We start from the raw sequence: 12048 nt of genomic DNA on the forward strand, positions 1-12048 counted from the left end.
GAAATGAGAGAATGGCAGAGGCAGTGGGGTGTAGAGGGTGGATTCCTGTCCCTTTGGAACAGGGCCCCTTCAACCCTATGATTTTAGGAGAGTCTGTGTTTTAATGAAGGGAAAAGAGATGTTTATATCCATCCCATCCCATTCCATTTCCCTTCCTGTTTTTTTTTCTCTAGTACAACGTGGTTAAGAAATGGCTTGAGGTGGAGATTGCTCCAGACATCCGGGGGAGGATTCCCTTGTTGCTCACTTCTCTCAGCTTCAAGGTCAGTGTGCTTGAGATCCCTGGAGAGGAAACCCAGGCTCCCTAAGCTCGACTCAGAGTCTGGTATATGTTTGCAGTGGGTACAGGAAACCATGTACTTATTCAGGGAATGGTTTGGGAGATACTTGATATAGAGACTTAAGTGCTGTAGTTTTGGATAACTGACAGTAGTTTTGGATAAATGACAGACCTCTCTTTAAACATGAAAGGAATTTTCTTGTCCTTCCAGGTTCTGAAACATCCAGATAAGAAGTTCCGGATTGGCCAGGCCCTGAAGGCTACAGTGGTTGGCCCAGATTCTTCCAAGGCCTTCTTGTGTCTCTCACTTATAGGTGTGGTGATGAATGCCTGGTCAGGGAAGGGAGGGGGTAGAAAGGAGTGGGAAAGAGTCATCAGGTAGTGTCTGGGTTTAAGGATGTCTCAGGTATTGGGGTCCTCAGAAAGCCCAGTGTAGTATGTGCCTTCTGGGAACACCTTTTCTCTTGAGGCTTTGTTCTTTGGCCTGTGTCACTCTGCTACTGTCTGAGTCACCTTTACCAACATAGTTGGTTTTCTCAAGTGTCTCAGGAGGGGTTGTCCACCACATGGCCCTGGGATTCCTGACTACATGGCATGGTAATGTGGGTCTTCATGATCATTCTGGTCCACCCAGCCTGTGGTTGGCCAGCATTCTACCTTCTTTCTTGGCTCACTTTCTCTTCCCTGAATCTGGTTCATTCTCCTACCAGGTCCTCACAAGCTTGAGAAAGGGGAAGTGGCCATGGGCCGAGTGGTGAAGGTGACTCCCAAGGAGGGGCTGACTGTCTCCTTCCCCTTTGGGAAGATGGGAACTGTTAGTATATTTCACGTGAGTGACTCCTACTCAGAGATGCCCCTGGAAGACTTCATCCCCCAGAAGGTTGTCAGGTAGGCCAAATTTTTTGTGTTTTTTCCCTTTTCAGCTCTATGTGGGATTATAGATTTCTTTTTTTAATTTTTACATATATATTTACTTATTTTTAATGTTTATTTATTTTTGAGAGAGGAAGAGAGAGTGTGACCGGAGGAGGGGGACAGGGAGAGGGAGACACAGAATCTGAAGTAGGCTCCAGGCTCTGAGCTATAGCACAGAGCCCAATGTAGGGCTTGAACTCACGAACCACAAGATCATGACCTGAGCCGAAGTTGGATGCTTACCCAACTGAGCCATCTGGGCACCCCTAAATTTCTCTTTTTTTAAAATATAGATGTGAGGGGTATCTAGGTGGCTTAGTTGGTTAACTGTCTGAACTCTTGATTTTGGCTCAGGGGTGTGTCGGGCTCTGAGCGCAGTGCAGAGGCTACTTAAGATTCTTCCTCTCTCTCTCTCTCTCTCTCCCTCTCTCACTCTGCCACCCCCCCCCCCACTGCCCCTCTCCCCAGTTTGCCCACTCACTTGCTTTCTCTCTTTAAAAAAAAAAAAAAGAAAGAAAGTATAGATGTGATAGGTGATTTTGTACCAGAAAAAATAGTATGAAAAAAAAGACAAGTTTTGTTTTGAGAGAGTGCAAGTGGGGCAGGAACAGTGTGAGAGGGACAGAGGATCGAAGCAGGCCCTGTGCTGACAGCGGAGAGCCTGATGTGGGGCTCGAACTCATGAAATGTGAGATCATGACCTGAGCCAAAGTCAGACGCTCAACTGAGGTGCCCCAAAGAAGAAAAGTTCTGATGCTCCCCTCTTTTTCCACCATTTTTCACCATTATACACCTTGGTCTCTATTCTTCAGGACTTTGTAGGTATAATTTTCTTCTATGTAATAATAGAATTTCATTTGATATATAGTCTGCAACTTGCTTGTTCTCTCATAGCAGTTTATCATGGACTTTTTTCTTTTCCTGTGCTAGTATATCTAAATTTACTTTGTTCTTTTACCTTATTTTTAACATTTCTTGGTCTTTCTTTCTTTCTTTCTTTCTTTCTTTTGTCATTATCTAAACCTCTGTTGATGGATGTAATGTTGAAGTGAGTATCTTTGTGCATATGTTTGGACACGAACATAAGTATATCTGTGAAGTAAATTCCCAAAAGTAAAATTAATGGGCCAAACAATGTTATACATTTTGCCAAAATGCTCTCTGAAAAGACTGTGCTCATTGACATTCCCGTTAACAATAAATATGACTATTTCTTACATCCCTGTCAAAACTGGCTATTCTTGATATTTAGTCTCAGCCATTGACTAGGCAAAAATTGATCTCTCATTTTGGTGTGCAGTTCTCCTACTGTCATTTTCCCTCTTGGTTGGCTTTCTTTGCTTGTCCAAGTGGCTTGCTTGTTTTCCTATTGAAGCATTCATCTTTTTAATGAGAAAAAAATTGATCTATAGGTGTTCTCTGCAGAAAGATAGTAACCTTTTGCAGTTGGGAGCTGCTTTATGGGGTATTTTTTGTGCACTAAAATGAGCCTGGTTCAGAGTTTTAAAGTCATTTGATAGGGCGAATAAATTAGCATTGAAGAGGCGGACTTCGGCCTGACATAGTACAGACTTCTGAGACTCCAAGTTGACTAACAGTGGAGCAGAGGCCTTGAGGAGACGAGCTGGAAAGTCATAATGCTCTTTCCCACCTCAGGTGTGCTAGCCACTAGCACCTGCCTAATAAATTCACAACCACTTATCTGAGCTAAACAGCACAGAGATAGCCAGGGCCTAGGAAAAGAAAAGGAATGAGAAATCCAGGGTCATCTCTGCTTTTCCTCTTGGGCTTACAAATGCAGGTGTGGCAGTGCCTGAGTGGTTCAGTTGGTTAAGTGTCCGAATTCAGCTCGGGTCACGATCTCACCGTCCATGGGTTTGAGTCCCACATCCAGCTCTGTGCTGACACCTCAGAGCCTGGAGCCTGCTTTGGATTCTGTGTCTCCCTCTTTCTCTGCACCCCCTCAAATAAATAAACATTTTTTAAAAATGCAGATGTGACTTTTAGCAAAGTATTTAATTTTAATACATTTTATTGTGGCCAAACCTGTGAGTCACGTTCAGTTGTGATTTATCTGCCCCATGTGGATAATAAATTAATTGCCTAAATGTAGATGATCCCTCAAGGTCCCCCCTGCTTTGGGAATGAGGATGCTGTGGGCTAGGAGGCAGGTGTGTGTCATGGGAAAACTTTGGACTGTTGCTGAGATCCTTTCTACTGCTAAGATTCTATATTTTGAAATTGCAACTTTGGGTTGCTAAGTGCTGTTTTCAACGAACGAAGTTTGGAAACCTTAACCAAAGAGTAAACTCTGCTTTCCCTCCTAGAAGCCTCCCCTGCTTAGGACTCACTGATCTGTTATCCTCTGATCTGCTGCCGTGATCCTGCCCTAACACCTAGGTCGTCACTGGTCATGGTTTCCAGTGGTTAGTGGCTGAGATTGCACACTGCCAGGACCCAGTGTCAGGCTGCTGACACCTCCTGAGTACCCACCACATGGCTGTGTCTCTTCCCGAGGGCTCCATGCCCCCTCTCATTTTCTACTCCCAGCACCTTTGTTGAGTAAGAAGAGTAGGTAGTGATTGACTAGTAAACTGAGGCTCAGGGAGGTGACTTGTGCAGAGTCCCTCAGCACGTTCTTGACAGAACGAAGAACAGAGCCCAGGTGTCATGTCCCCTTACTCTTGCTTGTTGATCAGCCTTGTGGAGAGGAGGCTGAGTCCCTCTGCTGTTTCCTGGGATGCTGAAAAGTCAACATCTCTTTTTGCTCTCATTCCAGGTGTTACGTCCTGTCTGCTACAGACCATGTATTGACTCTGTCGCTGCGATCGTCTAGGTGAGTGTCTGTGGTGGAGACAAGGAGGGCACTGAGGAAAGGCTGCACAGAACTTTGGGCTTCCCCCCTTTCTTTTCTGCTTGTGCACTTTCTACCTTGCCCCATCTTTATCCAGAAAAGCTGTGGCCATTCACATTGCCAGAAGAACGTGTCTGCTCAGACTCTTGCTGCCCAGGGCAAGGTTCAGACATCTGAATGTGGTGTTCAAGGTGGCCACATAGTGGCCCTGGAAAGGGAAGATGATCTGGTTCCCAGGGTTCCGTAGTTAGTGGCATGTCATGAAGTGGATTGGCCTGAAGTCCTCTCGTTCCATGGTTAGAAATGGATGTTTCAGAGGCCAAGGCTGACAGGACTTCAGGAGAGAGTGGGGCTGGGCTCTGAGGTTGTCATATCCTACAGTCAGGTCCAGAGTTATATTCTTGGATGTAGAGTTTGATTATCACAAGTGAGTTGGGAGTGGATGGGGAAGGGAGGGTTGAGGTATGTGTACATAATAAGCCTTTCATTCTTAGGACAAACCCGGAGACGAAGAGCAAAATAACTGATGCTGAGATTAACTCCATCCAGGATATTCAGGAAGGGCAGCTCCTGAGGGGCTATGTGAAGTCTGTCCAGCCGCACGGTGTGCTCTTTGGGTGAGTGAGGTGGAGTGTGGGGGCGTGGGCCAAATGCGACGCCCTCCCCGGCCTGTGCTGGTCCGTGGTCTGTGGTGGTCCTTGGTCACCTCCTCTGGAGACAATATGAAGGAAGGGGAGTCAATGAGTTCCCACCAGTTTGTAAATTCTGAGATGTTTTATACTTTTAAAAGCGTTTTGAATTATTCTTACTGGTGTTTTGGACACCAAAGAGCATGGCATGTCCAATTTCAGTTTTCAGTTCATTTGGTTTTTCTTTGGTTTGGTATTTGATGGTGATTTGTAACTGTTCAGTGAAATCACATGACGTTCACAACCAGCAGATAGCACAGCGTTCTCTGCTACGATTTCCCCATTTTCATCTCCTCTGGCCATTCGTGATAGATGCATTGTGGTGCTCTGGTGTGCGATGGAAAATGCCCTTCGGTCCCATCTTCATTATGCCTGATAGTTTTTTCTAGTTTACAGAGCTCTTTTTATCCTTGTGAATGCCAGGAACTTGTGTGTGTCATAAATCCTTGTCACAACTTGGGTCCCTAGGAAAGTGGAGGCACTAGGCTAGGCTGGGACTCTCTTGTATTTATGACTACAGGACTCTTTTTTTTCTTTTTAAATTTATTTTTAATGTTTTTTTTTTTTTTAGTTTTTTTTTTTTCAACGTTTATTTATTTCTGGGACAGAGAGAGACAGAGCATGAACGGGGGAGGGGCAGAGAGAGAGGGAGACACAGAATCGGAAACAGGCTCCAGGCTCTGAGCCATCAGCCCAGAGCCCGACGCGGGGCTCGAACTCACGGACCGCGAGATCGTGACCTGGCTGAAGTCGGACGCCCAACCGACTGCGCCACCCAGGCGCCCCTATTTTTAATGTTTTAAAAATGCTCATTTATATTTGAGAGAGAGTGTGTGAGCAGGGAGGGGCAGAGAGAGAGGGAGACAGAATCCCAAGTAGGCTCCATGCTTGTCAGCACAGAGCCCAGTGCAGGCCATGATCTCACAAACTGTGAGATCATGACCTGAGCCGAAATCAAGAGCCGGATGCTTAACTGACTGAGCCACCCAGGCACCCCTGTGACCACACAACTCTTGTCTCTCTCCTGTCAGCCTCGGCCCCTCTGTTGTGGGTTTGGCCCAATACCCACATGTCTCTCAGTACAGCCCGTCCAAGAAAGCCCTTTATAACAGATACCTTCCGGAAGGGAAGCTGCTTACAGCCAAGGTCCTGAGGTAGGTGTCTTCCCCACCCCCATACGCCCTCTTTTCCGAGGAGCCCTGGGAGGAGATTCAAGAGGTAAACTAGACTTAACGGCTTAGGTAGTGTTGGTGCAATGTTCAGCTGAACAAAATCCCATTGTTTGGAGCCTTCTACTTCCGCCCCAGCCTCAGTTCCTAGAAGTCGACGTGGAGACTTTTCTCTGCGTCGGCACTTGTTGGGGACAGGGTAAGGGGACATCAGAGCTGCCCCCTGTATTTTACTATTCAGCATGGGAAATGCACAGGTCATTCCAAAGAATACTGAACGGATTGCAAGTAGGTAGGACAGGGCCCGGAAAACTGGACCGATCAGGAGAGAAAGGCCTGGGCTGTTTGCCGAGCCTGCTGTCCTCTGTTGTCCTCATTGTCCTCCCTCCTTGTTGTAGCCTGAACCGCCAGAAGAACCTGGTAGAGCTTTCATTCCTCCCCGGTGACACTGGGAAGCCGGACGTGTTTCCCGCCTCCCTAGGACTGCCACTTCTAAAGCAAGAGGAGAGGAAAATGGAGGCAGAGGAGCAAGAGCACAAAGGAGAAGAAGAGCAGAAGAAGAAGAATCAGAAAAGGAAAGGGAAGAAGAATGAGGAAGGGCAGGAGGCAGTGCGGCCGCTTGGCAAGGAGAAGAGCGAGTCCCAGAAACCGCAGGCCAAGAAGCAGGGCAAGCGGCCGCGCCGGGAGCCTGCAAGTGAACAGGTACGTCCCTCAGGGAGGATGGCCTCCCTCACGGGCACAGGAGAGCATTTCAGAGCCAGCCAGATGCCACGTGGCCTTCTCTTAGACCGAGAGCAGTGTGAGTTTGGAGCCGGGCGCTGGATGGTGCCAGCAGGGGCAGAGGAGGGGGCATTGCCGCCAGCGGGTTCCCCTGGGCGGGAAGGGTGACTCGCCATCTTTCCCTCTTGTCATCTCAGGAAGGAGTGAAGAAGAAGCAGAAGAAAGCTGCTCCGTCAGAGGAAGACGACAGTGGTGTTGAAGTGTATTATCGGGAAGGGGAAGAGGAGGTGGAAGAGAGGAGTGTGCTGCCCAAGGTGAGGGTCAGCCTTGATGGAGAGAGGAGGCGGCCCTGGGGAGGGAAGCCCTTGGTCTCCTGCCTCCGAGCTGGGCAGTTTCCGGCCCACCCTCTTCTCTCACTTCTTGTAAAATGTGACCAGGTGGGGCCACTGCTTTATCCAAGGAGGGGGCTACATAAAAGAAATTCTCATCAGTATTTATTGAGTGGAGCTGAATTAAATTAGTGGGATGGGCAGATAAAGGGGAGGCTTAACCTTTCCTGAACCTGCATCCCCTTCTGAAAGATGGGGACAGTACCATTAGGACTGAGGAAGGGCTGCCCAGACTGTAGGTACTAACATCTCTACACCCTGGAACGCTTATCTCTCTGTCTTGGCTCTACTATCTCCTTACACGTGTATGGCACTTTATACACAGATGTGTATATATGTATGCATATGTATGCTGCTGGTGGTGGTGGATTGTTTGTTTTCTTGTTTTTTGTTTTTTTGCATACATATGTCTTAAAAGCTCATTGCCTAAATAAATGTATTTACAAGAAAAGCTTTCACATCACTACTGTGGTTTCTCCAGTGGAGCGGGCCTAGCCTGGCCCTGGGAGGGAGCAAGGGTCTCTGGGCCTGGTGGGAGCCCCTGCTCCTCCAGGTGGGATGGGGTCGGAACAGGGTGCAGCCCGAGCTGAGTGCTTTCCTCACACACCTCTTGTGCTCCTTCAGGGGAAGCCAACCAGGCCAGCAGAAGTGCCCCGGCTACAGCTGTCCTCCGGTTTCATTTGGGACGTGGGGCTAGACTCTCTGACCCCGGCCTTACCACCTCGAGGAGAGAGCTCAGACAGTGAGGAGGACGACAAGCCACAGCAGTCCACGGTGTCGTATTTTGCAGGGGACCCCTTGGTGCTAGTCTCTCTTTGCTCTCTCCTGGCCTGGGTGTCCCTCCTGGCAGGGCGGGGCAATCTCAGGCCGGGGAGTATTTACAGAGCTCACTGACTGCCCTGCCAACTCTTGGCTTCAACTGCAGACCTCTGCAAGGGTCTGAGGAGCAGATTACTCACTAACTTTTGTGCCTTCTGTAGCAGAAGAGGAGCAAGAAGGAAAGGATGTTGGAGAAGCAGAAGGCAGAGAAAGAGCTGTCCCGCATTGAGGAGGCACTGATGGATCCCGGGCGACAGCCAGAGTCCGCAGATGATTTTGACCGACTCTTGCTGAGCTCCCCCAACAGCTCTATCCTGTGGCTGCAGTACATGGCCTTCCACCTGCAGGCCACAGAGATCGAGAAGGCCCGGGCCGTGGCTGAGAGGGCTCTCAAGACCATTTCCTTCAGGTCTCAGACTTGTCCTCTTGCTTTGGTGGGGGGGTGGCTCTTGAAAGGGAGGGCTGTGTCTCCGCCGGCTGCAGAGCTTGCTGCCTGTGGGTCATTTCCTCTTCGGCAGGCCGACAGCAGTTTGGGTGGCCGCCACCCGCACCCATAGGTTCCCAGGCTTGTCTCATTGCTGCGCCATCTGTGAAACAGATCTGCTCATTAATATTTTATAGTCTCCTTCACTGAAGTGGCTAAGGGTTTACAGGAGTCCCTACACTGAAATAAAGGGCCTAACTTGGAGCAGAAGTAGAACAAGGGAAATAACTCCACGTACCTGGGTGCAGACACTCTCAGTGGCCATTTCCAGGCACAGGGTAGAGTGAGTTTTCTGACCGCTAAGAGGAGGGATGGTGATCCTTTGCTTCATTCTCTTAGTTTGGAGAGAGAGACCAGAAGATTCTGCTCCTTCCTGCCCAAACATCTAGCCAGTTTAAGATTTAGTGGGCTTCCTTTCTAGGAATGGAGGCAGATGCCAGGGGAACCCCCACAGTCAGGGGCTGGTGTTCTGCTTCTGTGTGAGCTGCAGTGGGGACTGGGCTTCTCAGGGTTCTCACTAGGGGCTGGAAACTGAGGATGTGGATAGAGCCAGGGAACGAAGAAATAGTTCCAGTCTGCATCCCTGGGCAGTAGTGGGGGCTTTCTTGGGTTGAGGTGATGGAGCTCATGTGCTGACTTTCTCTCCAGAGAGGAGCAGGAGAAGCTGAATGTATGGGTGGCTCTGCTGAATCTAGAGAACATGTACGGCTCTCCGGAGTCACTGACCAAGGTCTTTGAGCGGGCTGTGCAGTACAATGAGCCTCTCAAGGTCTTTCTCCATCTGGCTGACATCTACACCAAGTCAGAGAAATTCCAGGTAGGAGTCTGATCTGGGTGGCCCGCTGCCGGAGGGTCCTTAGTTGCTCAGAAACTAACTCCTAGGAGGCACAGAGGCAGCAGGGAAGTCACAGGGATGAATTCCCCCATTCTGGATACAGCCCTGCCACAGGCTTGCTATGTGTCATCTGGGCCCTAACTTGTTTGGCTTCTAAGTGGGTGGAGTCATTTCCTCCCCCCTCTACTTTAGGACTGCAGCCGGCAGCGGAAGGAAGTGAAGGGACAGCTGACCCCTGGTGTATATCCCTTGGGTTTACAGCCATGAGGCAGCAGCTCGGCAGAGTGTCCCTTTTCTGTCTCTCGTGTGCCCCCATGTTGTTCTCACCTTCTCTCTTCTCCTGTTTGGACTTCCATGCAGCACAGGATTGATAGGGAGACTCCTCACCTGTAAGGCTCCTTCATGTGTTCTGTGAGCCTCTCTGCTTCCCTCAGGCACCTAGAATTGGGCCTGCACAGTGACTGGAGTTTGAGGCTACGTCTAACCCCTCATGAGCATAGCTGCTGCCTGTCTCTGTTGTATCACACTCTGTAGCTTACCTTTTCTTTCCCACAGGAAGCTGGTGAGCTCTACAACCGGATGCTGAAGCGATTCAGGCAGGAGAAATCTGTCTGGATCAAATATGGTGCCTTTCTTCTGCGGAGGGGCCAGGCTGGGGCCAGTCACCGTGTGATGCAGCGAGCCCTCGAGTGTCTGCCCAGTAAAGAGCGTGAGTGTTCATCCCCACCTTCCAGCCTGATTCTGGATCACATTAGGCTCTCTGATGTCTGGACGTAGGGATTGGGGGTTTTCTCTGAGCGGGGTGTGGTGTTGGGAAAGCCTAGTGGAGGGCATATAACTATTTTTCTATTGATTACGTGCTCATGGACGTAACCATGTGTTGCATTTCAGATGCTAAACTTCAAAGATGAAGGAACAAAAAACAGTTAGTGCTAACTTTGTTGCCCCTGCCCTCTCTCCCTACTGGGCCCAGAGAGACTCTCCAGTGGAAGTCATAGATCAGTACCCATCTGTGTATTTGGCCCTAAACTGCCCCACTGTCCCAACTGTCATCTTGGAACCTGGGAGCAGGGAGTCAGGGGTCAGATGGTGTCTGACATGTAGCACATTGTGCTGTGGTGAGGGGTCTGTCTGCTTTGTGTATCTGAGCTGTCCTCTCCCTGCAGATGTGGATGTGATTGCCAAGTTTGCCCAGCTGGAGTTCCAGCTAGGGGATGCGGAACGGGCCAAAGCCATTTTTGAGAACACACTGAGCACCTACCCAAAGCGCACCGATGTCTGGTCGGTTTACATCGACATGACCATTAAGCATGGCAGCCAGAAGGAAGTCCGGTGAGAGGGGAAGACAGATCGGGGCTGATTTAACTGTGGGGATTGGGGGACGTTGGCCAAGTGTGTAAGTTTTAGCCCCACAGTCAGCTTCCAGGATCCCCGGTTCTCTTACACTCTCTGAAGAACATCTTTGACATGACATACCAGGTCCTGTGGCATTCACTTTGCAACCTCTTTTTCTGTATCTGGAACCTGGGGTGGGTGGTAGGCTGGTCCTGGTGTGGGAGTCAGGAAATTTGGGCTTCCTGCATAATTCATTGTACCTGCTTCTGGTGATAGAGAATGTTCATGGGCTTGCTGTTGTCGCCTGTGTCTCCACAAGGCAGAGAGGATTAGGGATGGATGGATTGAGGTCAGAAAGAACTAGTGCCTTGCCCAAGCCTGTGGGTGTTTGATCTAGAAAGAGGGTGGCAGTCTATCTTCCCATGGACACCTTAGGACTTTAAAATGGCAATGAATGTAAAGACAGATGTGAGAGTGCTGGAAAACAGACAGCCTGGCTCCAGGGCCAGAGGGCGAGTGGGTGACAGCTAGCCAGCAGTCGAGTGGCCGGGGGCCAACAGGCAAATGCTGCCTTGCTCTTCCTCACAGGGACATCTTTGAGCGGGTCATTCATCTCAGCCTGGCTCCCAAGCGAATGAAATTCTTCTTCAAGCGCTACCTGGACTATGAGAAACAACACGGCACTGAGAAGGACGTGCAGGCCGTGAAGGCGAAGGCCCTGGAATACGTGGAAGCCAAGAGCTCCGTGTTGGAGGACTAGTGGCCCGCGGGCCTCAGATGACCACTGTCGGCAGGGGGCCAGCCCTGGCGAATCTCAGGCGTGTGGGCGGCTGAAAAGCTGTGTTGTCTGAGGACTCTTATTTAAGTGTTGCTTTTTCTGCAGCACCTTTTAGGGTAATCCTGTCAGGATGGAAAAGAACTTGAGCTTTCTTAGACTGCCTTTTTGCTTGTTTTAAGTACTAGTTTACTTCATTTGTACCCTTTTCTGAGGCTGCTCAGTGGTTGTAGGCAGCAGACTCTTGGACCCCTAGAAAAGCTGAGGCGCTCTCCTTCCTGGGAGTTTGCTGGGGACAAGAATGGAGGGGCTAACTTCTGATGACCTGCTGGTCAGGATCTCACTCTGGCCCCAGTAGGCTCTTGGTCCAACTAGAGGGGGTCAGCAAGATCCAGGGAGTGGGCCTCCTCCCCTAGGCTGAGTCCCGCAGCCTGCACTCAGCTAGCACTTATGCCCTTTTGTGGACTCAGTGAGGCTGGGACAGGAGGATGAAGGCAGACCCCAGAAAGGACAGTTGGGGAACCTGGGTACCTGAGAGGAAAGCCACAGGGATTGACATGAACCACCTGGGAGGTTTCCTCCCAGGCCCACCAGGCCCAGATTATCCAGATTCTCCTAAGTTAGGTGCCTCATTTGTGAAATGGGGTCAAAAAGTCCTACTTGGAATAGTGGTGGGGCCGGGTAGTTAGGAGGCTCGGTGAGGACCTAGATTGCTGTGCTGTGTGAGTTGGGGAGACCACAGTTTTTCTGTGTCTCCCTATAGCCCCGATGGGGAGAGATCCTT

General features: G+C 49.9%; 1 protein-coding gene across 2 annotated transcripts in view; it reads left to right on the forward strand.

Annotated features, from left to right (window-relative positions):
* Positions 1 to 11422, forward strand: part of PDCD11 (programmed cell death 11) — a 44063-nt gene extending 32641 nt beyond the window's left edge. Inside the window, exons 23-36 of one of the 2 annotated variants that reach the window (XM_086680766.1) lie at positions 174 to 263; positions 492 to 594; positions 991 to 1168; positions 3975 to 4031; positions 4544 to 4666; positions 5770 to 5892; positions 6306 to 6609; positions 6825 to 6941; positions 7641 to 7790; positions 8000 to 8244; positions 8968 to 9136; positions 9710 to 9863; positions 10321 to 10486; positions 11078 to 11422. In XM_086680766.1, coding sequence (XP_086536892.1) covers positions 174 to 263; positions 492 to 594; positions 991 to 1168; positions 3975 to 4031; positions 4544 to 4666; positions 5770 to 5892; positions 6306 to 6609; positions 6825 to 6941; positions 7641 to 7790; positions 8000 to 8244; positions 8968 to 9136; positions 9710 to 9863; positions 10321 to 10486; positions 11078 to 11249 — 2151 coding nt within the window. In that variant the 3' untranslated portion in view covers positions 11250 to 11422. Of the gene's footprint in view, positions 1 to 173; positions 264 to 491; positions 595 to 990; positions 1169 to 3974; positions 4032 to 4543; positions 4667 to 5769; positions 5893 to 6305; positions 6610 to 6824; positions 6942 to 7640; positions 7791 to 7996; positions 8245 to 8967; positions 9137 to 9709; positions 9864 to 10320; positions 10487 to 11077 lie in introns of both variants that reach the window. The other variant, XM_025918062.2, reaches the window with a different exon arrangement.
* The last annotated feature ends 626 nt before the right edge of the window (positions 11423 to 12048 follow it).

The sequence above is a fragment of the Puma concolor genome, chromosome D2 (genome assembly GCF_028749965.1).
Source record: "Puma concolor isolate L17-30 chromosome D2, mPumCon1.1.hap2, whole genome shotgun sequence".
NCBI lineage: Eukaryota > Metazoa > Chordata > Mammalia > Carnivora > Felidae > Puma > Puma concolor.